The following is a 22,762-nucleotide window of genomic DNA, read 5'->3' as shown; positions in this document are numbered from 1 at the left end:
AAGTAGGAGAACTGGTCCCAGCCCTCATGCTGAATGGACACTTCTGAAATGAGCTGAGAGACAGAAATTCTCAGAAGAGAAATATAAATTAAAAGAAGAATACTATAGAAAATTTAGACCTGAAAATATAATGTCTGAAATAAAAATTTCCCTAGATGGGGTCGAAAGCAAAATGACTATGACACAGGAGAGAATCAGTGAAATTTAAGCAGATCAATAGAAATTATCCTGAATAACAAAGAGAAATAATGACTCTAAGAAATGAGCAAAGCTTTGGGGACTTATAGAACATTATAAAATACTCCAGCATTTATACCGTTAGAATCCTTTAATGAAAGAAGAAAGAGCTTGTTACACAAAAATATTTGACAGTATCATGCCTGAAAACATCCCATTTTGGTGAAAGACATAAATTTACAGATTTAAGAACCTCAAAACTGCCAACAGGATAGACCAAAAGAAAATCACACCTAGATATATCATAATCAAACTGCTGAAAACCGAAGACAAAGGAAGAGTCTTGAAAGCAGCTAAATTAAAAATGACACATTGAATATAGGAGAACAATGAGTTGAGTTGCTGTGGATTTCTCATTGGAAACCATGGAGACCAGAGACAATGGAACATCTTTAACATTCTAAAAACAAAACAAAACAAAACAATCAACCACAAATTCTGAATTCAGTGAATAAATCCTTCAGGAATGAAGGTGAAATAAAGACATTCTCAGATGAAGGAAAACTAAAAGGATTTGTTGTCAGCAAACCTGTTTACATGAGTTGCTAAAGAAAGTTCTTTAGGATGAAGGGAAATGATACCAAAGGGACTGGGGAGTTCAGGAATGGAGGAAGAGCAACAGAAATGAAAAAGTATCTGAGTAATTATAATAGACTATTTCTCACCTCTAAAGTTCTTTAAAATACTTATGAGGGTTTTAAGCAAACATTATGACACTGAGGGTATGTGTGTGTTAATGTATATAGATATAATACATATGACAACTATATCATAAATCCTGTGGATAGAGGGACCTATATGGTTGTAAGACTCCTCCTTTTTACTTGAAGTGGCAAAATGTTAACTCAAAGTAGAACATGAAAAGATATATATGTATTATATATATATATGTATATATATACATATACGCACAATATATATATTAATCAATAGAGCAAGCATTAAAAAAGATACAAAGAATTATAGCCAAAAAGTTAATAGATAAATGAAATACTAAAAAAAATTTAAACAATCCAAAAGTAGGCAGGAAGTGGGAAACAGAAAAACAAGAAACAAAGGAAACAAACAGAAAAATAATAAAAGAGTGGACCAAATCCAACCATATCAATAAATACATTAAATATAAATGGCCTAAACACACCATTTAAAAATACACATTAATAGATTAGATTAAGAAACAAGACCTATCAGTATATGCTTTCTACAAGGAATCCACTTTCAGTATGATGTCACAGAGATATTACAGATAAAAGGATGGAAAAAAGATATACCATTCAAACACTAAAGAAAGCTGGAGTGGTTATTTTAACACTGGAGAAATTCTACCTTAGAACAAGGAAATTTACCAGGGATAAAGAGGACCACTACACGTGATAAAAGGTTTTGTTCATCAAGAAGACATAAAAACCCTAAACCTGTGTGCTGCTAGCAATAGAACTCCTCAGTACATAAAGCAAAAACTGATAGAACTAAATGGAGAAAAATGGTTAAATCCATAATTAGAGACTTCAACATTACCATCTCTATAGCTGATAGAACAAGTAGATAAAAAAGCAACAAAGATACAGAAAATCTGAGTAACACTATCAATGAATGTGTCCTAGTGGGCATTATGGAACAGTCTACCTCACAACAGCAAAATACACGTTCTTTTTCAAGTGCACATGGAGCCTTCACCAAGATAGACCATATTCTAGGCCAAAAACCAAACCTTAACAAATTTAAAATAATCAAAATCCTGCAAAGTATGTTCTTTGACCATAATGTAATTAAACTAGAAATTGCTGATAGGAAGATATTGGGGAACATCCCCAACTATTTAGAAATTAAACAACGTATTTCTGAACAATCCATGGGTCAAAGAAGAAGTTGCAAGGGAAATTAAATATTTTTAACTGAATGAAAATGAAAATATATTAAAATTTGTGGGATGCAGCCAAAAGAGTGCTTACAGAAAAGTATATAGCATTAAATGCTCATATTAGGAAAGAAGAAAGGTCTCATCAATCTGGGCTTCCATCTTAAGAAATGGACCAATTTCTTGAAGTAATTCCCAAAACCCATTCAAGAAGAATTGGAGAACCTGAATTTTTCTATTTCTATTACAGATGTGAAATTTGTGGTTAAAAAACCTTCCAAAAAAGAAAATCACAGGCCCAGATGGTTTCACTGCTCAATTCTCTGAAACATTTAAGAGAAAAATAATACCAATTCTGCATAGTCTTTTTCAGAAAATAGAAGAGGCAAGAATACTTCGATATTCACTTAGCGAGGCCAGCATTGCTCTCATATGAGGAGATAAAGATATTGCAAGTTAATTACAGACCATATCCCTTATGAACATAGATGTAAACAAATTCTTAACAATGTATTAGCAAAGTTAATCCAGCATTGCCTAAGGACAGTACATTATGGCCAGGTGAGGATTTCCCAGGAATGCAAGGCTGCTTCAAAATTCAAGCTTCAGTCAACACGTTCCACCATGTTAACAGGGTAAAGAAGGAAAACCATGCAAGCCTCTTAACATGGGTGGAAGAAGCATTTGACAAAGTGCAATCCATTCATGATTAAAAAAAACCAAAAAAACCTCTTAGCACACAGGAATGGAAACATCTTCAACCTGAAAGAGGGCGTCTACAAAAAATTTACAGCTAAGATCATGGTAGTGCTAAAAGATTGTTTTCCACCCAAGATCAAGGACAAGGTAAGGTCTTGTGGCTCTCATCACTCCTGTTCAACACTATCCAGGACGTCCTAGCCAGTGTGCTAAGGCAAAGAAAAGAAATAAATGGCATGTAGATTGCAAAGAAATACGTAAAACCAACTCTTATTTGCAGACTACATCATCGTCTGCAAAATCCCTTGGCATCTACAAAAAGCTCCTAGAATTAATAAATGAATTTAGCAAGGTCACTATACAACAATCAGTTATATTTCTGTATTATATCAATAAAACAATTGTAAGAAAACATGAACATTTACAATACACCAAAAAAAGAGAAAAGGAATATGTTTATATTTAACAAAACATGTATAAGATTTGTATGCTGAAAACTACAAATACTGATGAGAGAAATCAAAGAACACCTAAGGAAATGGAAAGATAGATCATGTTTCTGCTTTGGAAGGTTCAGTATCGTTAAGATGTTAATTCTCCCCAAATTGATGTATAGATTTGATGCACTCCCAATCAAATTCCCAGCAGGATTAAAAAAAGAAAAAAGGATATCAACCAGATGATTCTAGAATTTATATGGAAAGCCAAGGAAACTTGAATAGCTTTAACAATGGTTAGAGCCAGGGTGCAAACACACCCTGATTACATGCTGGAGAATTCTCCAGAAGATGAAAAACAAGGAAACTCCTTTGAGTGGTATACTTTGAATCCTTAGGGATTGTATCAGTTTGCTAGGGCTGCTGTAACAAAGTACCACAAACTGGGTGGCATAAACTACAGGAATGCATCGTTTCACAGCTCTGGAGGCCAGAAGTCTGAGATAAGGTGTCAGCAGGGTTGGTTCCTTCTGGGGGTTGTGAGGGAGGGTCTGTCCTGTGTCTCTTCCCCAGCTTCTGGCATTGCCCATCTTTCCCTACCCTGTAGATTTCTGCCTTCCTCGTCACATGCGTTCTTTCTCCCTGTGTCTGTCTTCAAATTTCCCCTTTTTATAAGAACATCAGTCATATTGCATTAGAGCCCACCCTAATGATCTTATCTTTGCTAGGTCTTCAATGACCCTATTTCCTCACAAGATCACATTCTGAGGTCCTGGGGGTTAAGAGATTCAACATATGAATTTGTGGGAGACACAGATCAGCCCATAAATAAAATGAGATTTATTTGAAATCTTCGCAGTGATGTGTGCACTTGGAAGTGACTAGAAAAATATGAAAATAGCAGGACAGCCAGCAGAAATAAATCCACTTTTCCCTGGAGTCTTGTCTGCCTTCCCTGGAGGCTGTCTGTTTCCTTGTACCAGGATGGAGCTGGTAAAGGGCACTTGGCAATGTCCCTCTTAGCACAAGGCCTTGGCATGTGCAAAAGCTGGGCCCCTTCTCAAGCATGTTGAGAAAAAGGTCAGTGATGGTAATGTTTTGTTTTGTTTAATTGCCTTCTTGTCTGGACCCTTGCTTTTTTCCTAAAGGCGACTGGGAACAGGGGCTGACTTTGGTTAAGTCACCACTATCTCCAGCTGTTCTCATGGGAGAGAATTAACTTATTACTATTAGGAGTAGCTAATAAGAACAGCAAATACCTGCCATCCCAGAAGTTCCTTGGGTGCCAAATTGCTATACGTTACAGCATGAACATGGGTGACAGCTGTAGATTACATTGTGGGATGTTGAAAATACCAGCTCCTGGAGACTTGCTATTGGTAAAGGGCTGACAGCATTTAAAAATTGTATTTAAGGAACGGATCATTCTATTTTGCTCATTCTGAGAGTAGGACATGGTGGGACAGATATCCTGGCATATCGAAAGCCCAGATGGAACAAATCATGCCCACCCATGCCCTGAGACTCTTTCAAGGGATGCTAAGACCCCCATCCTTCCTCTGAAGAAAAGCCCGCTGACAGGTGTGGCTATAGAGGGCTCACACTCCACGGCACTTGCCTTTTTATTTATTATTTGTCTATAGAAATACCACACTCAGAAATGAAGAAAGGAGGGAAGTGAATAACAGTGTCCCATCACTCAAAGGCAACGCTTTGCTGGGATTTTAATGCATTTCTTCACAGTTTGTTCTGTGTTTATTTGGTTGTGAATAAATTATAACGGCACATTTTATACAATACACTCTTTGTAAATATTTTAATCACTGCATAATTGTCTTACGGATGTGCTAATAACATTGGCTTAACTGGGATCCGGCTCCTGGAGATTTGGTGTGTGCTCAACATTTTTGCCGTTCTTACTGACATTTTGCAAAAAAGAAGCACACCCCTCTGTGACCCCAAGCTAGGTGGTATGGTCTTGTGTGACAGTGTTGGATGTCAGCCTGGTTTCTGAAGACTAATTTATTAACTCTTGTAGAATTCTGAAGATTAGTTAATTTCAGAGCTCATGGTTGTCTGTGACCTTGCAGCAAGATCCTTATTCAAGGTCTCTTGTCTGGGATGTTTGAGCTGATTGTACAGGTGTACTCCAGGACTGTTTAAACCCATATTGTGTGTAGTCAAAGCAACTGTGTTATATTTGGAAGGAAAAAAAGAATGTTATCTTTACAACATGGGAGACCCAACTGGGAACAAGATTGGGGGCAGCGACAGTTTGGCTGAGTCCATAGCTCATTTGTAAGATAGCGTCTTAACGCAGCCTGTGTTGTGGCCCCTGCATCACTATGTTTCACCTTGGTCTGCTGTCTTTCAGCTCTTCTAAGAGCTGGCTAATGCTGTTTCCTCTTACAGAAGAAAAATGTGGCTTAGAATAAGGACAGTGGAACCCTTTATTGTTGACAATGAGCCTTTATTTCCCACATCTCATGAGGATGTTCCAGGAGGAGAGTGGTGAGCACCGAGGCAGGGGCTGCAGTTTTATTGATTCATGAGCCGTTCTAGAATTAACTGAGTATGGACACAGGGCCTCATTTCCTTGGATGCATAGCAGATAATCATGCTTCTCCTGAACATTTGAATTGCTTTCCAGGTGGTCTTTTCTGAAGGATTTATCTTTAATATGATTAGTCAGAAGCAGAGGACCTCCTGGGAAGCAATTCAGATGTTCAGGAGAAGCATGATTATCTGCTATGCAGCCACTATGGAAAACAGTATGGAGAGTCCTCAAAAAATTAAAAATAGAGTTGCCATATGATCCTGCAATCCCAATACTGCATATATATATATGCATATATATCCAGCCCTGGTTAAAAAGTAAAGGCATTTTCATTACAATTGGGAATAAGTCAGGGGTGCCTCAGCACCACTGTCATGTAACTGTGGAAGGGCAGTACAGCCAGACGAAATGCTGGAAAAGAATAAAATTATCAACTAAAACTATTGGAATTTAAAAATGGGCTTATAATACAAAAGCAGTAGGGATTTTTTTCCTATGTACCAACAATAGTCAGATATATATGATAGGAGAGAATATCCATTCCCCATGGCTACAAAAACCAATGTCTTAGAATCAACTTCCTCTGACATGTCTACAGCTATAAAGAAACCCACAGTGCTGTTGACATTTAAGACTTGAATAAATGGGGAGATATTTCTTGAGTGAAAAGACCCAATGTTGTGTGTATAAAATTTCATCATTGTTGGGCAGTAGAAAATAGAGTGGGAGATGATTTTGCAGCGAGCTGGCAGAAGTGGCTTGGCCACCTGGCTTTTTTTGTTGAGGTGAGAAAAGGAAGGATCCTCTATTTTTTAAGAGTGGACAGAGGTGGGTTGTCCTCGGCCAAATCTGCTTGCTTCATGGGACAACGTGCATGCCACCTGGAGCAAGAGGAAATGTGTTCTCTCTGACATTGCCTGGGCCTGTGAGCTGCACCCCATCCCCAGCTGCAAGGAGTGCAGATTTCCCATGAGGGGGGCCAAATATCTTGCCTTGAAGCAGGCAAGTCTGGCCACTATCTGGAACCCTTTATTATCCTGAAATATTTAGCCCATCTGAAAAGCATACACGTGGAAGGTAGGGAGCAGCTTAGTTTCCTCCCAAACAATCGCCCCAGTGGTTTTCAAATTTTGTACACATTAAAAACCTGGATGCCGGATCACGGCTCTACCAATGAACTTGGAATGTCAGGCGTGAGTACCTGTAAAATTCCCCAGGTGGTTCCAGTGTGCAGCCCAAGTATCCCAATACCCCTCCCCAAAGAGACTATTCTTTTCCACATGCCTTAGAGTGACCAGCCATCCTGGTTTTAGCACTGAAAGTGCTGTGTCCTTGGAAACTGTGTTCAGTCCCAGAAAACCGGGATGGCTGATCACCCTACATGGCAGAGACTACATTCCTACGTGAACGTATGTCTGTTTCTGGACTTTCTCATCTATACCATTTCTGTCTGTCCAGCAACACTACCATGCCATTTTAATTACCATGACTTTAGAGTATAGTTAAATGCTTGATAAGGCAAGTTCTCCTCACAGTCTCATGTTTTAGAACTTTCCCAGCTATTTTCACAAGCTTGTTCTTCTAAATGAACATAAGAATTACTAGGTCAAGGTTTCCCCAGTATTCCACTGAGATTTTGGCTGGGACAGCCTTAACTTATAGATTACTTTGGACAAAACTCTAATTCGAAAAGATACATGCACCCCTATGTTCATAGCAGCACTGTGCACAATGGCCAAGACATGAAAACAACCTAAATGTCCATTGACAGAGGAATAGATAAAGAAGGTGTGGTACATATATACAATGGAATATTACTCAGCCATAAAAAAACAATGAAATAATGCCATTTGCAGCAACATAGATGGACATAGATATTATACTAAGTGAAGTAAGTCAGAAAGAGAAAGACAAATACCATATGAGATCACATATGTGGAACCTAAAATATGGCACAAATGAACTTACCTATGAAACAAAAACAGACTCACGGACATAGAGAAGACTTGTGGTTGCCAAGGGGGAGGGGGGTGGGGGAGGGATGGATTGGGAGTTTGGGATTAACAGATGCAAACCATTATATATAGAATGGATAAACAAAGTCCTGCTGTTGAATATAGCACAGGGAACTATAGTTGATATCCTGTGATGAACCATAATGGAAAAGAAAATGATAAAGAATGTGTGTGAGTGTGTGTATATATATGTGTGTGTGTGTGTGTGTGTGTATATATATATATACACACACACGCACACATCTATACATATATATGTATAAAACTGAATCACTCTGCTGTATAACAAAGATTAACACAACATTGTAGCTCAACTATACTTCAATAAAATAAATTTAAAAATTATAGATTACTTGCGTAACATTAATAGGATCAGGATCTGCTCTATGTTACCATATACTTTAGTCCTTGAGTCTTACATTGGCCAGTAGGGTGTTGTATATAGGTGTGGGCATCCACATCTAGGTGTGCGTAAGATGTTTTCCCCCCCAGATGACATAGAATTCAAAGTTAAGATAGTAAGAGATACTGTGTACCTTGGTTTATCCTTTGACGAGGATGTGAATACCTGCAGTGTGCATGGCCTGGTGTCAGACCCTGGGGAGCTACAGAGATGCTACAGAGATGGTGCCCCGCCCTCTGCAAAGAAAAGGGACCCATGTGCTCCTGTGCAAGTAACCACTAGCCCCATTGGCCCTCCACCATCCTGGCTTCCAAGGCATAGGGATCTGGTCACACCTTAGCCATCACATTCCATACACACTTTAGGGACCATTTTGAGGAAGGCTTTTCCTGGAGATTGTGTCCAAAAGAGTGTTTGCCAAGTGCCTTGTATCATTCCTACAGCAGGTGGCACATCTGTTGCGGTTGGCTGTACTTTGTGGGAAATCTGCTGTACAACAATACTTGGTACTCTTGGTGTATCCTCTCTGATCAGCTGTATTTTAGGGAACACTGGACACCTTGCTCTCTACCAGGAACAGATCTCTGGAATGGGCCCGTCAGTTTCAGGGTTTGGGGATGGGGTGACTCGGGAGGACGCTCAGACCCTGCAGGGTCCATCTCAGTGATGGTTTTCCTGGTGTGGGACCACTTTCAGGAGTGTGGGCTGCTCTGGGGAAGTGATGTGGATCTTTTAGTGTCTAGCGATGCTGTGGAGACACGGCCACTTGTGAGCCTCTCACTTCCCTAGTGGACGGGAAGGGTGTTTCCATTGGTCTCCATTCCTCCAGCCGCCTGTCCCCCAGCGTCTCCCGAAGGGGCTGAAAGAGAAATCTTGTGTCACGTGCCTGCTGAAAATTGCCCAATGACGCTGCATGGTTTGTGGGATAAAATGCAGGGTCCTGGGCAGTGGGGTACAGGACCCTCCCAGTTTGGGCTTTGCGGTGCCTGGTGGTGCCGTGACCCACATCCCGTAAGCAGCAGCCACGTCCTTTGCATCGCGTCCTGGGTGTCCCCCTTCTCCTGGTGGTCCTGCCTCTGGAGTCCCCCTCCCTGGGCTCCCACCCCATCGAGCCGTGAGGCTCAGGCTCACGTCCCGTGTCTCTCTGTGGCACTTGGCCTGGATGGCTCCTGGCAAATCTGGTCAGTGCTGTTGTTTGGAGTAAGGAGGAAGCAGAGGCTTGTGTGTGCCGGGGAGTGGGGGATGAGCTCGAGGATTGGGGCGGACTTGAGATGGGCTTCGAGGGGCAGCGGATTTCAACTTGAAAGGGGTAGGGCACCTCCTCATTGGCTTCATCATGTCTTTGGAATGAAAGGTTCTCTTTTTCTTTTTGAGAGCAAATAACCTGATCTTATAACCATTTGTCTTGGTCCCTTGGGCTCCTCAGTCAGTGAGCATCTTCACCAAGTCATGAGTGAGACGGCCAACAGGCACATGAAAAGATGCTCAACATCACTAATTATTAGAGAAACGCAAACCAAAACCACAGTGAGGTACCACGTGACACCAGTCAGAATGGCCATCATTAAAAAGTCTACAAACAGTAAATGCTGGAAAGGGTATGGAGAAAAGGGAACCGTGTTTCACTCTTGGTGGGAATGTAAATTGGTGCAGCCACTATGGAGAACAGTATGGAGGTTCCTTAAAAAACTAAAAATAGAACTACCATATGACCCAGCAATCCCACTACTGGGCATATACCCTGAGAAAACCATAATTCAAAAAGACACATGCACCCCAGTGTTCATTGCAGCTCTATTTACAATAGCCAGGTCATGGAAGCAACCTAAGTGTCCATCGACAGATGAATGGATAAAGAAGATGTGGCACATATATACAATGGAACATTACTCAGCCGTAAGAAAGAATGAAATAATGCCATTTGCAGCAACATGGATGGACCTAGAGATAATCATACCAAGTGAAGTAAGTCAGAGAAAGACAAATATCATATGACATCACTTATATGTGGAATCTAAAAAAATGGTATAGGTGAACTTATTTACAAAGCGAAAACATACAGACAGACATAGAAAAGAAACTAATGATTATCAAAGGGGAAAGGGTGGGGGAGGGATAAATTAGGAGTTTGGGATTAAAAGATACACACTAGGGCTTCCCTGGTGGCGCGGTGGTTGAGAGTCCGCCCGCCGATGCAGGAGACATGGGTTCATGCCCCGGTCCGGGAAGATTCCACATGTCGCGGGGCGGCTGGGCCCGTGGGCCGTGGCCGCTGAGCCTGCGCTCCGCAACGGGAGAGGCCACGGCGGTGAGAGGCCCGCGTACCGCAAAGGGAAAAGAAAAAAAGATACATACTACTTTATATAAAATAGGTAAACAGCAAGGATCTAATCTATAGTTCAGGAGACTATATTCAATACCTTATAATAACCTGTTGTGGAAAAGACTCTGGAAAAGAATATATATATAAAACTGAATCGGGCTTCCCTAGTGGCGCAGTGGTTGAGAGTCCGCCTGCCGATGCAGGGGACACGGGTTCGTGCCCCGGTCCGGGAGGATCCCACATGCTGCGGAGCGGCTGGGCCCGTGAGCCATGGCCGCTGAGCCTGCGCGTCCGGAGCCTGTGCTCCGCAATGGGAGGGGCCACAGCAGTGAGAGGCCCGCGTACAGCAAAAAAAAAAAACAAAAAAACTGAATCACTGTGCTGTACACCTAAAAGTAACACAATGTTGTAAATCCACTGTACTTCAAATAAAAAGAAAGAAAAAGAGAGGGAAATCTCGAATGAGCAGGGAGTTGGGGGGAAAGCAGCAGGCGTCCTGGGGGTCATTGGGGCCTCCTCCTCCAGCCCTGGTGTCCTCCTCTCTCTTTGGCAGGTGTGTGCGCCGGTCCTGACACACCAGTCAGCTTGGGGTGGGGGCGTCACGTCGTTTGAACAGACTCGCGTTACATCGCTCTGGTGTAAACCATGCTGGTGGGGCATGCTTCTCGGGCTCTGACTGTCCTGTCCCCTCTTCCTCCCCACAGTGGCTGCCCGTTGATGACAATGGCCGCGTGACTGCCCGCCATGGCCCACCGGAAGCGTCCGAACACGGCGAGCAGCATGCTGGACCACAGGGCGAGGCCAGGCCCGGAGCCCGAGAGCGAGGATGCTGAGCTGCCCCTGGAGGATTACGTGCCCAAGGGCCTGGAGCTGGCGGCCCCGCGGCCCGAGAGCCCTGTGCCCGCCGAGCAGGGCGGCCACGACCACAGCCCCGACGGGGACTCCAGCTCCGACTACGTGAACAACACCTCCGAGGAGGAGGACTATGACGAGGGCCTCCCCGAGGAAGAGGAGGGCATCACCTACTATATCCGCTACTGCCCCGAGGACGACAGCTACCTGCAGGGCATGGACTGCAATGGGGACGGCTACCTGGCCCACGACACGCACCACCTGGAGACGGACGAGTGCCAGGAGGCAGTGGAGGAGTGGACGGATCCGGCGGGCCCGCAACTGCACGGCCACGGGGACCAGGGCAGCCCCGGCTACCGGGACAGCCACCTCCCCACCCCCGAGGTTGAGGCCTCTATGCTGGAGGCCCAGGACCAGGAAGAGAGCGTCCACTACTGTCCCGGTGAAGAGGCCTACCAGGACTACTACCCCGCTGAGGCCAACGGGAACGAGGGCAGCGCATCCCCCTACCGCCCGAGGCGCGGGGACGGGGACCTGGAGGACCAGGAAGAGGACATCGACCAGATCGTGGCCGAGATCAAGATGAGCTTGAGCACGAGCAGCATCACCGGTGCCAGCGAGGCCAGCCCTGAGCACGCGCCGCTGCGGGCACCCGAGCCGGGGCCCGGGGGCCCCTCGGAGGCCTGCCCGCCTGCCGAGGCCCGCCGCGGCCCCAGCAGACACGAGGGCCGGCCCAAGTCCCTGAACCTGCCTCCCGAGGCCAAGCACCCCGCAGACCCCCAGAGAAGCTTCAAGACCAAGACCAGGACTCCCGAGGAGAGGCCAAAGTGGCCCCAAGAGCAGGTAGGACCCTGGCTGTCCCCAGGGAAGGGGATGGAGGGGCCCGGAGAGCAAAGGTGTTGCTGTAACCTGTAGATCAGAATGTGTGCCTAGCTCTCCATTCCCTCAGTCATGTGTGGATGGCCCAGCCACTCCTGTTCACCCATCAGGTGCCTTAGTTAAATGTCAAGGAAATCTGGTGGAAGGCTGATTGGCAACCAGGGCTCCCAGGAGACACCCCAGCCCACCCAGAAGAGGTTGGGTCTTAGTGTGCCTGCCCTGGATCTGCTCACGTGGGGGTGGTCCCTGTGACGGTTGCCCCTCACCAGGGGGTTTCTTCAGGCTGGCCGGACTTCGGCAAGGATGCGGGGCTACTGGTGAGTGCAGGCAGCTGCGGCCGGTGGTTGGGGGCAGCCTAGCGTCGAGGGGCAGCGACCTGAGTGCATTTCACTGGGGATGGTTTTATTGGGTGACACTTCTCTGAAAGCTTGGGGGCCTTGGCATGATGGGCAATTAGCTGTAAAAAACCATTTTGCAAATGATTATTTGAAGGTTTGACGAAGTCTTGGAGAAGAGATGTATGCTAATGAGGCCAGTGGGTTTAAGCGTAACTATTTTCTTTTAATTATAGCAAAGTGAGTGTGTATTCTAATGAACCCTCTTCACAAGCTGCCTTTCAAAAAAACTTACATGTATATAAAAAGATGTGAATATTAGACGCATGTAAAGGAACTTGTGTTTAGCTAAATCTGTGGGCAAATGAGAACGAACTGCTTTCATATTTTTTAAAGGCTTCATTAGTATTATTTTTTTCCCAGAAGAGTTCATGCATTTGAAAAGTATAGCTAGTGAGAGCTCGTGTTTGGGCAACAAGTCCTATCGACTCACTGTAGGTTTCTGGAACTTCCCTTTGATGCTTTTTTTTAAAGATCGTTAAGCATAAATTGACTTCACTTTCGGGGTGTTCCTGTCATTTGAGGCCGTTCTGTGTGTGCTGGGGGCTTTGGGGTGTAAAGAAACTGCTGTGCGCTAGCAGATGTGGAGGGCGCCCCCCAACAATAGCAGCGGCTCTGGGGTCAAGGTCTGGGCTTTAGGGAACAGTACTGCTGTCCTTCTGCAGTCCTGGCAGGGCTGGACTCACCACCCAGCAGCGGCGATGGTGCCACAGGTCGATGTGGACCACGCGAGGCAGATGACGTGCTGAGCCTCGCCAGGACAAGTGATGCCCGGACAAAGTTCCAGTCGAGAGAAATGATCTCTAGGGCATATGGTGGGGAGTGCACGAGACCTGATGTTGGGCTTTACTTAAACCGCATGCCGGTTTGAGTGAAAATGCAGCCCTTTGGGTTGGAGGGCTGGGGGTGGATGAGGGTGGAGGTGGGGGCCCAGAGGAGGTCTGTTTTTCAGACGTGGCATTGGGTGGAAGGGCAGGTACCTTTTCTCCCCAAATAGAGTGTTTCCTTGAAACAAATGCTCTCTTCCAAGACCCCGGAAAGGCTCATTTACGCTGGTTTATCATTGCCTAGTTTTTCTGCCTTTATTCACTCATTCATTCACAAGTTAATTCCATCAAGGGGAGAGGCTGGTGATTCCCAGCTCAGGGCAGACAAGGGCCCCCGAAGAAACTGGCCTCCTCTTGAGGGCTCTCCCCTGGCTGGGTCATCATGTCTTGTAGACCCGAATGGCCCATCCAGATGAAGAACACTTTGAAATTTGATCAAGTAGACCCGCTGGTGACAGGAACCGTCTTGAAAGCAAGATATGCGCGTGTGTGTGTGTCTGTGTGTAAAGAAGGAAGTTCCCTGGGAAGTTTGGCAATTCCTTGCTTCAGACCACAGCCTGCCTTTCTAAAAGGAACCCCCTTCTACCCTGGGAATATCCAGGCCGTGTGGCCAGCAAAGTCCTGGCCCCCAACAGGTCCACAGGGTGCTCCTGAGTCCCACGCCAGCCCCCCCCCAGTACTGTGCACACAGTGAAGGCTGTGGTGGAAATCACCTGAGGGAGAAATGGACAGCATCAGCCATCTAGGTGCTTAGACTGTTGGTTTGTAAAGTATGGTCCACGGCCCAGCACCACCGGCGGCCCAGGACTGCCAGTGCCAAGCCTGCATTTTGTTTTGTTTTTTTAATTAGTTTTTATTGGAGTAGAATTGCTTTACAATGTTGTGTTAGTTTCTGATGTACAGCAAAGTGAATCCGTTATACATATACATATATCCACTCTTTTTTACATTATTTTCCCATATCGGTCATTACAGAGTATTGAGTAGAGTTCCCTGTGCTATACAGTAGGTCCTTATTAGTTAAAGCTGCATTTTAGCAAGATGCCACATGCAGTTTGAAAAGCAATTCTTGGAGGACTCCTGTTGGAGGAGAAGTACATAGATAGCATCCCTCCTTTCTTCCCCTCATTTCAAAGCTCGAAAAGTTATGTCGTGGGTGCTTCTAAGAGTGCTGAATAGCACTTCACTCAGTCGCTGTATGGATGACAATATTACAATAGAATTAGAAATGGGACCGTGGTTCCCACCTTATCAGACTCTGGCACTGAGCATAAACAATGTCTCTAGCTGCCATCGTGGTCCCACGTGTGATTCTGCCATCCTGCTTTTAAAATCTGACATGTTGTAAATGTCGCTCCGTGTTGTCATATCGTTTTCATGATCCTTTTTGCCAACCTTTGAAGTTCAGGCAATGGGCCATCTAATTGATTTGTCTGTACATATCCTGCCATGGAATGTGCAGGTTGCGGATGGCATTTTCTTTTATATACGAGACTATACAGACCTCTTTGTATGAGGCAGGCAGGTTTTCCTCCTTTGGATTTATTACTTGACGATAAATTCCCAGGCTATGCATGAATGCTGACCCCATGATCCTCTTGTCTGATACTTTACTTTTCTTCTATGAATGGTTGGTGCCTTTTATCTTTTGGGCTCTCGATGCTTTTCCATTTCCTAGCAGCACTTTATGCGTGCACCACAGATGTTACTTTTTGCTGCAGATGTTTTTCTTTAGCCTCTTTTCTTTTTTTTTTTGCTGTATGTGGGCCTCTCACTGTTGTGGCCTCTCCCGTTGCGGAGCACAGGCTCCGGACGCGCAGGCTCAGCGGCCATGGCTCACGGGCCCAGCCGCTCTGCGGCATGTGGGATCTTCCCGGACCGGGGCACGAGCCCGTGTCCCCTGCACCGGCAGGCGGACTCTCAACCACAGCGCCACCAGGGAAGCCCTAGCCTCTTTTCTTTTGAAAAAGCTCCAGTTTGCAGTTAGAGCTGCCCCCATGCAGCTCTGAGGAGACTGAGAGGTCTGCACGGGGGCACGCAGGTCTGGAGAACCTGAAGGAGGTGGACTTGGCGTTGCGGGAAGCTAGGGTGTGATCGTGGGGAACAGAGGAGATCCGCGTGTGAGTATTTTTATAGGAAAAAAGTTTTTTCAAATCAATGAAAGTTTATTGAGGACATTTTGGAAAATAGAGGCAAAAAATATTTTGCCCTGTGACATTGTAGAATTCCAGCATTGAGTTTTCATTTTGTAGTAGCCTACATGGGGAAAGAATCTGAAAAGGAATATATCTATAACTCAAGTGACTTTGCTGTACACCTGAAATAACACAACGTGGTAAATCAACTATACTTCAATAAAAAATAAATTAATGAAAAAACAAAACAGGGCTTCCCTGGTGGCGCAGTGGTTGAGAGTCCGCCTGCCGATGCAGGGGACACAGGTTTGTGCCCAGGTCCGGGAAGGTCCCACATGCCACGGAGCGGCTGGGCCCGTGAGCCATGGTCGCTGGGCCTGCGCGTCCGGAGCCTGTGCTCCGCAACGGGAGAGGCCACAACAGTGAGAGGCCCGCGTACCACAAAAAAAAGTTTTCAAATCAAAGAGACAAATTGCCTCTCAGGATTTCCCCGAAGCATCCGCTTAGAGGTGTTCTGTAAACAAGGTGTGCCTGATCCTTATTTTTCATGGATTCGGTATTTGTGAATTTGCCTGCTCACTAGAGTTTATCTGTAACCTTAAAAATCTATACCCATGGCACTTATGCAGTCCTTTTCGGACATGCACAGACAGGCAAAAAAATTGAGTCATTCAACACGCCCGTTCCCAGCTAAGTTTGAACAAGGAGATGCCCTGCCCTGTTTCAGCTCGTTCTATGAAAAAGTGTCCTTTTTGTGGTCCTTTAGTGCCGTGTCTCTTGCATTTGTGTGCTTGTTGCTGATGATACAGTGACCCCCAAGTGCAGTGCCGAAGTGCTGTCTAGTGTTCCTAAGCGCAAGAAGGCTGAGACGTGCCTTTTGGAGAAAAACACGTGTGTTGGGTGTTTCATTCAGGTGTGAATGACAGAGCTCTTGACCGTGAGTTCAGTGTTAACAAATAACAACATGGTACATTCAGAAAAAGGAAGAAGAATTTGCCGATCAGTACCTGGGACTGCTCCACGGAGTGCTGGAGTAACATCTACAGTGTGTGAGGGAGTGATGGAAAAGTGGCTAACTTTGTGGATTTGTGAGATGACCACCCATTCAAAAACATCTTGTTATAAGGCTGAAAACCCTAACTCTGACCCTAGCCAATGAAATTGACAGTCTTGTTATCCCAGTCAGGAAAATGTGAAACTCTTCTCAGCTAGTGTTTTATTATATATACTGGATATAATTAATTATTTGTGAGTACTACATGGTAAATAAGGTGTCTTTAAATAGAAACATACATAGAACAAGGTCATGTATGGATCGGTTGATGAAATGTGGGGACCAGAGGCTCAGGGGAAGCTCACCCTGTATTTCCTCTGGGAACGGTGGTCCAGGATCCCCTCATTCAGGGTTCACGGCAACTTTATTGAACATAACAGCCACGAACAAGGAGAGCTGACTGTGTTGGGTTGGCAGATGACTTTGAGAAACTCTGCTGCAAAGCCTTCCCCTTCCTAGAGATCCCCTCCGTGCTCGCATGGGTGCCGCCTTCATCCCAGACTCCCAGCGACGAGGACACCGCAGCCCTGCTCCGCCCGCCTCTCCCGAACACTCTGGAGCCTCAAGCCCTTTTCTCTACCTGCAGGAAAACACCAACCAAAGATGCACATCCTCGGGGCAGAGGGCCAGACCATGTGACATCCCAAGACCTGTCCCTGTATGGCTCAGTCCCAGGATGGTCATCATCAACCCACAGTGGTGGGAAAGCTGTCACCTCTGTCACCTGTGGGACCCGTGGCTTCTGAGGATTTAATGTTTCTTGTTTTGCCATTTGTGGAAAATCCCTGGGTGACGGTGGAGGTGACGCCGGTGTGGGTAGTGACGGCCAGCACCGTGCTAGGGCTTTATGTGTATGATCTCAGTGAGTCTTAGAGCAACTGGAAGAGGTAGGGACTAGGGTTATTCCCATTTTACAGACGAGGCCTTTGAGACCTGTGTGGGGTCAGTACCGCATCCATGATTACACAGTATGAGGGCTGAACAGTTTGTTAGGGCAAGGCTCATACTTGTGACCCTGGGCAGCTCTAGAAGAGGTGATGCCGAGCTCAGCGAGGGGGTGAGTTTCCTCTGCCCTGTCATCTGTTTACTCGTTATCCTTATCACGAGACCTGACGGGCTCTACCGTTTGCGGTGAGTGTGTCCTGGCACCAGCAAGGTGACCGGCAGACACCAGACCTCCGGCCTATAAATCTGTCGCAACGTCCTGACTTCATGAGGGCTCAGGCCATAGATCAAATCAATCAAGTAGAGATTATTCATGGGGCATTTTTCTTAATTTTGTTGAGCTTTGGTGACATGGAATATTGATTTTTTTTTTTTTTTTTTTTTACATACAGCAATTAAAGGGTGCATGAGTTGGGTCCAGCCAGATACATATTGAATATCCAGATAGAATGGCCGTTTCTGCATCTGCCAGGGTGGTCCTCTGCCCTTTGGCAGCGAGGCTGGGAGTGTGGAGGGAGGACCCCACCCGGGCTGGTGTCACAGCTTAGGAGGACCGGGCGAGTCCTCAGTGCACCTCCTGTGAAGAGGGGTGCCCCCCCCATGCTCCTGGGGGCACGGTAAGAGCATGTTTGTCCAGCACCAAATATCCTGGTTCCGTGGGTCTTTGGGGTGCCTGGGGTGACAGGCTCTTGTGGTCCCTGCTGTGCGTCTGTGTTTGGCAAGGACTCGCTTGTGACAGCTGTTGTGAGATCAGGTCCTCCAGAAACACCTGCTCTGTGCCCGAACTTCTTTCAGAGACTCTCCATCCTCTGCGCCTTGTAGATTCCTAGGGCTGCAGCCTTCCCTGGCCCTCCATGCCCGTGTGGGCTGGGTACACATCAGGGCTTCAGTGATCGTAGAGATGGAGGCTTCAGATTTACGTGACCACCACGTGGAACAGCTCCGCACGTCTGGAGGGCAAACCAAAGGCGTGTTTTGATTCTTTGGGGTTTTCATGATTTCTGTTTATTATCAGCCCAGCCAGTGCCTTCTAGAAAGAGCCCTCTGACAATAGAAAAAGAGAAAGACCAATACATCATAGTCAAGTTAATACAGCAGTTAGAGGGAGGTGTGATCCAGGGCCCCGAGGCCACATCACGCACACGAGTGTTCAGCGTTGCTCCCTGTGCGGGCGCCTTTGCTGTGACTGGCGTTCAGTCAAGACTTGCTTCATGCAGGACCTCTGGAGATGGTGGCAGGAATGCTGACACCAAATAGGGAGGGGGAATATTAGGGGCAGGGGCAATCTTGGTCTGCCCTGTGTAGGGGGTGGCACCGTGATGCTCCCACTGGGCTCACATGTGCCTTGTTCAGCGACGTATGAAGCAAGTATGAGCACCTGCTTTTTGTAGAGGACCCCCTGGCCCTGAGAGGCCGAGAGAAGAGCATCCTGGGGTCGCTGGTGCCCAGGTGGAAGCAGGTGTGCCAGGGGCCCTGGTGCTTGCAACAGTGCCCAGGTGGGAACAGTCTGCCCAGACCTGGCCCCCAGGCCGGACCAAGCTGGAGAAAGAGCCCTCGGGCAGGTGCTGAGGACAGGGCTTGTGGGAGGTGGAGTGGGGGAGGGGTGTCCAGGAGCATGGCGGGACAGTGGAAGGTCTTCAACACCCCCGAGGCCTCCGTGGAGCGCAGCTGGCCTCTTCCTTCCTGAAGCCCTGCTCCAGTTCTGCAGCCGTCCCCACACCTCTGCCTGCCTGCCCGGGCATCAGTCCTGGACGTCCCTTTGCTCATGGGGAGGGTGCATGGAAGGGTCCCTGGGCTCCTGTGCTCCTCCCCAGCCTCGTCCCCGCCCAGTGCGCCTGCTGTCGCTAATTCCCGGGACCGCCCTGGAAAACGAAGTCCAGGCCTCGGCATCCTAACCCCTTGCTTGATCTGCCCGAGCCCCAAACTTGATTTCTTGGAGCCCATTTGCCGAGTCAGCGCAATGCCCTGATTTGATTTTTATGAAGCCTCTTGAGGACCTGTGACTAGAGGTGGCTGTTATTTTCATGGAACAGTTCATCTGGCAGGAATCTGGGCTTGCGTCAGGGCTTTTAAAATCTAGTTAAAGCGGGGCTTCTAAAACACTGTCTTTATTGTTTGGGAAAACCATGTAAAGCCCCTCCCCTAACAGTAATCTAGAAAGTTCCTTCCCTGCCCCCCTCCTCCACCTTCGAGAGAGTTGGGGCTAGTGGTTAAGAGCACAGATGGCAGAGCCAGGAAGCCTGGACCTCACTCCGCTGCACCAGCTCCTGGTTTGGGAATGTCCTGGACATGCCACCTGGGGCTGTGGGAGCAGAGCTGATTGGGTCAGTATCTGGCAATGGATGGTGAGGGGCGTGGAGCGCTTGCCGTGAGGATGAGGGTGCGGGTCTTACATCTGTGGGAATCTCAGGAGGTGGGGGAGGCAGTCAGGTGAGGCTCTGCACGCAGCTGGGACCGTGCTGGGCCGGGCAGGGAGCAAGATGATGTCTCCATTTCCTGGGGTGACATCAAGGGAGGGACGAAGCCAGCAGGGTGAGGCAGGATGAGAGGAGGCATGGGACTGGCCAGGGACACCGTGGAGACGGGTGGGGCCTGATGGGCGGGGGTGACGTGGGGTGGGAGCAGCTCCCCAGGTGCCCTCAGGCTCTCCCCTCTCTGCAGGCCCTCTTCAGGTGCCCCCTCTCCCCGCAGGGATTTCTTGGGGGGCGGTTCTCACATCCTCCTGGTGGTACCCTCAGCCCCTTTCTGCTCTGGATTCCCTGATCTGGGGGGCCGTGTGGCAGCCACGCACCTCCAAGGGTGCCCTGATTTTCTCACACTCGATTCTGAATTGAAAGTTAACTGAGATCCCCGCTTTCCAGGCAGATGAGCTGGGCTCCAGACCACCAGTCTCTCTCTAATTCCAAACGCCATCCCTCCTTTACCCGGGATTTCTGAACGTAATTCCCACTCCCCACCTCCTGGGCTGGCTGGCGTCTGCGAGCCCTCCCACGCAGTCCGTGCGAACTGCACTTACGATGTGCCAGGCCCTGGGGGTGCAGAGATGAAAGTGACTTAAGTCTGCATTGAGAAGCTCGTTCTAGAGGGAGACAGACACGCAGAGACTCACCATCCATCCGGGTGGCGCTGGGTGATCAGCAGAGACCCCGCTGCCCAGCCCATGAGTCCCTTGCAGGCTTCCTGGGGACGGGCTCCCACGTGGGTGATAAGCAGAGAGGTCTTGGGACTTTGAGGGGGGGCTTTGGGAAGTCAGTTGACCAGGCGGGCTGAACGTGGAGGTCACGGGCGTCCTTAGCATGCAGTGGGGTTGGGGATTGTGGTGGGGGCCAGAGCCCTGGAGGAGGACAGGTGGAAGGTGAAGGACTGGATTGAGGATGCTGTTGAGAGAGGGACAGAGCAGGGCCATCAGGGGGATGGGGAAGTGGGAGGACCCTGAGCATCTCTGGTGGATGGCCACCAGGGCAGAGGCTCCCGTGTGGGAGCACAGGGGATGGGTGGGGAGCGTCTGTAAGGGCAGGCAGGGAGAGATCTGAGGAGATGCCAGCAGGGAGAGGGTGCCTACCACGTGTGGAGCTGAGATTGCGTTGCTTTGACTCGAATTGCACTGCTTGGCCAGTGGTGTGTGTCCAGGGCAGGTTTCGGGGAAGGAGAGAGGTGGGTGGGGGACTGAGGCAGGGCGCTGCCCCACCTGCATCTCCCGTCCTCGGGCCCCTGCAGCACCGCCACCGTCCCCCACATGTGCCAGGGGCTCAAGATACATCCCACAATATCAGTCAGTCACATGACATTCCCCAGGAAGTGCAGGGCTCCATGGGAGAATATATAGTAACAACTTCTGTTCAGGGAGAAAGACCACATTGCTGAGCACGAGATTCGGAGATGGAACAGCATGGCGCTGGCGGTCACGGGGTTTGCACCCCAAAGCGCTCAGATAGCGGTCAATGCTAATCAGTTACTAAAAAAGGCACTGTGTCTTCAACAGGAGGCTAACCAAGAATAGCTCCCAACCCTACATCAGATAATACCATGGATAGCTCAGGAAAACTGAGCGCAGCTCAGAAAGGCTGAGAAGGGGGTGAGGCACAGGATGGCACCCCAGGGCCTAGCGTGGACTCCAGACCCTGCCAAGACCACAGTCAGCCTTCACGGAAGAGAAGCTGGTCTCTCCACCTGAGACCAAGCCAAGGCCCAGACTACTGGAGCTGAAGGATGCTTGGATCTGGGCTTGCAGAACCTCATTGCCCGGCTGCTCAGGTTGGTTTCAACAGCCAGCAGATGGTCCTCTTAAGAGCTGGCGGTGTGCTGTCCTTGGTGCTGAGGCACTGCCGGGTCTGCCCCACGGTTGGCCACCCTGCCCCGCTCTGGGTGCAGTCAGGCCAGCAGGTCAGCGAGCCTGCGCTAGACTTTGGCCGAGGGGTTACTTCTCAGGACACTGCTTGGGGCACCATGTCAGGTAGGAGGGAGGTTGTTGTTCGGGGCGTTGCCTGTTTGCCCTCCTTGGTCAATCCTCCTCTTTATTGGCCCTAACACTTGCAAACGGCCTCTGATTCTGCCTCTGGGACCTATTGGCCCACTCTGACCTCTGGTGCAGCCCTATCCCTCCCCTCACCCTTCCCACTTCGACTTTGGATCTCACGCTTCCCCTCAAAGCAGCCCTTGGTGCCGGCTGGGAGACCTCTGTTCCTGACCTTCACTTCCAGAGCTTCTGGGCCTCTGGCTGTGGAGGGGTATGCACTGACACAGACTCACCCACCCAAGTGTCTTCCTCACAAGGGCTCACACCCAGACCACCCCACACCCAAGCCAGGTCTCTGGGTACTTCTGCTGCTGCTTTCTTCTCTAGTCATTGAAAATAGATGCTCTCCCTTGCTGTCATCTATTCCCTTCTACATTCATTCATTCGTTTATTCATTCACGGGGACCCAAGTATATAAAAGATAGCATGCTGGTCACTTTTAGAAATATGAATGTTAATTTCAAGAAAGGAGGGATAGTCTAGACATTCACCAGTCCTCAAAACCTGCTCCAGACACAAGAGTAGTGGCGGGTCAGGGTGCTTCTTGCTGCATTGGATTTGCAAATCACGGGAGATGTCATGAAGTGGGATTGCTGCCCGAGGTTTTTCTTGCCTAATATCTTATTAATA

At 47.8% G+C, this 22,762-nt stretch overlaps 1 protein-coding gene across 1 annotated transcript in view; it reads left to right on the top strand.

The window, feature by feature from the left end:
* Positions 1-22,762, top strand: part of APBA2 (amyloid beta precursor protein binding family A member 2) — a 154,172-nt gene that overhangs the window by 80,363 nt on the left and 51,047 nt on the right. The window contains exon 3 of the mRNA XM_029238011.1: positions 11,234-12,224. Coding sequence (XP_029093844.1) covers positions 11,274-12,224 — 951 coding nt within the window. The 5' untranslated portion in view covers positions 11,234-11,273. The remainder of the gene's footprint in view (positions 1-11,233; positions 12,225-22,762) is intronic.

The sequence above is a fragment of the Monodon monoceros genome, unplaced genomic scaffold (assembly GCF_005190385.1).
Source record: "Monodon monoceros isolate NGI ecotype Baffin Bay Population unplaced genomic scaffold, NGI_Narwhal_1 Super_Scaffold_21, whole genome shotgun sequence".
Lineage (NCBI taxonomy): Eukaryota > Metazoa > Chordata > Mammalia > Artiodactyla > Monodontidae > Monodon > Monodon monoceros.
The sequence above is the reverse complement of the archived record's forward strand: the minus strand, read 5'-3'. Positions and strand labels throughout refer to the sequence as shown.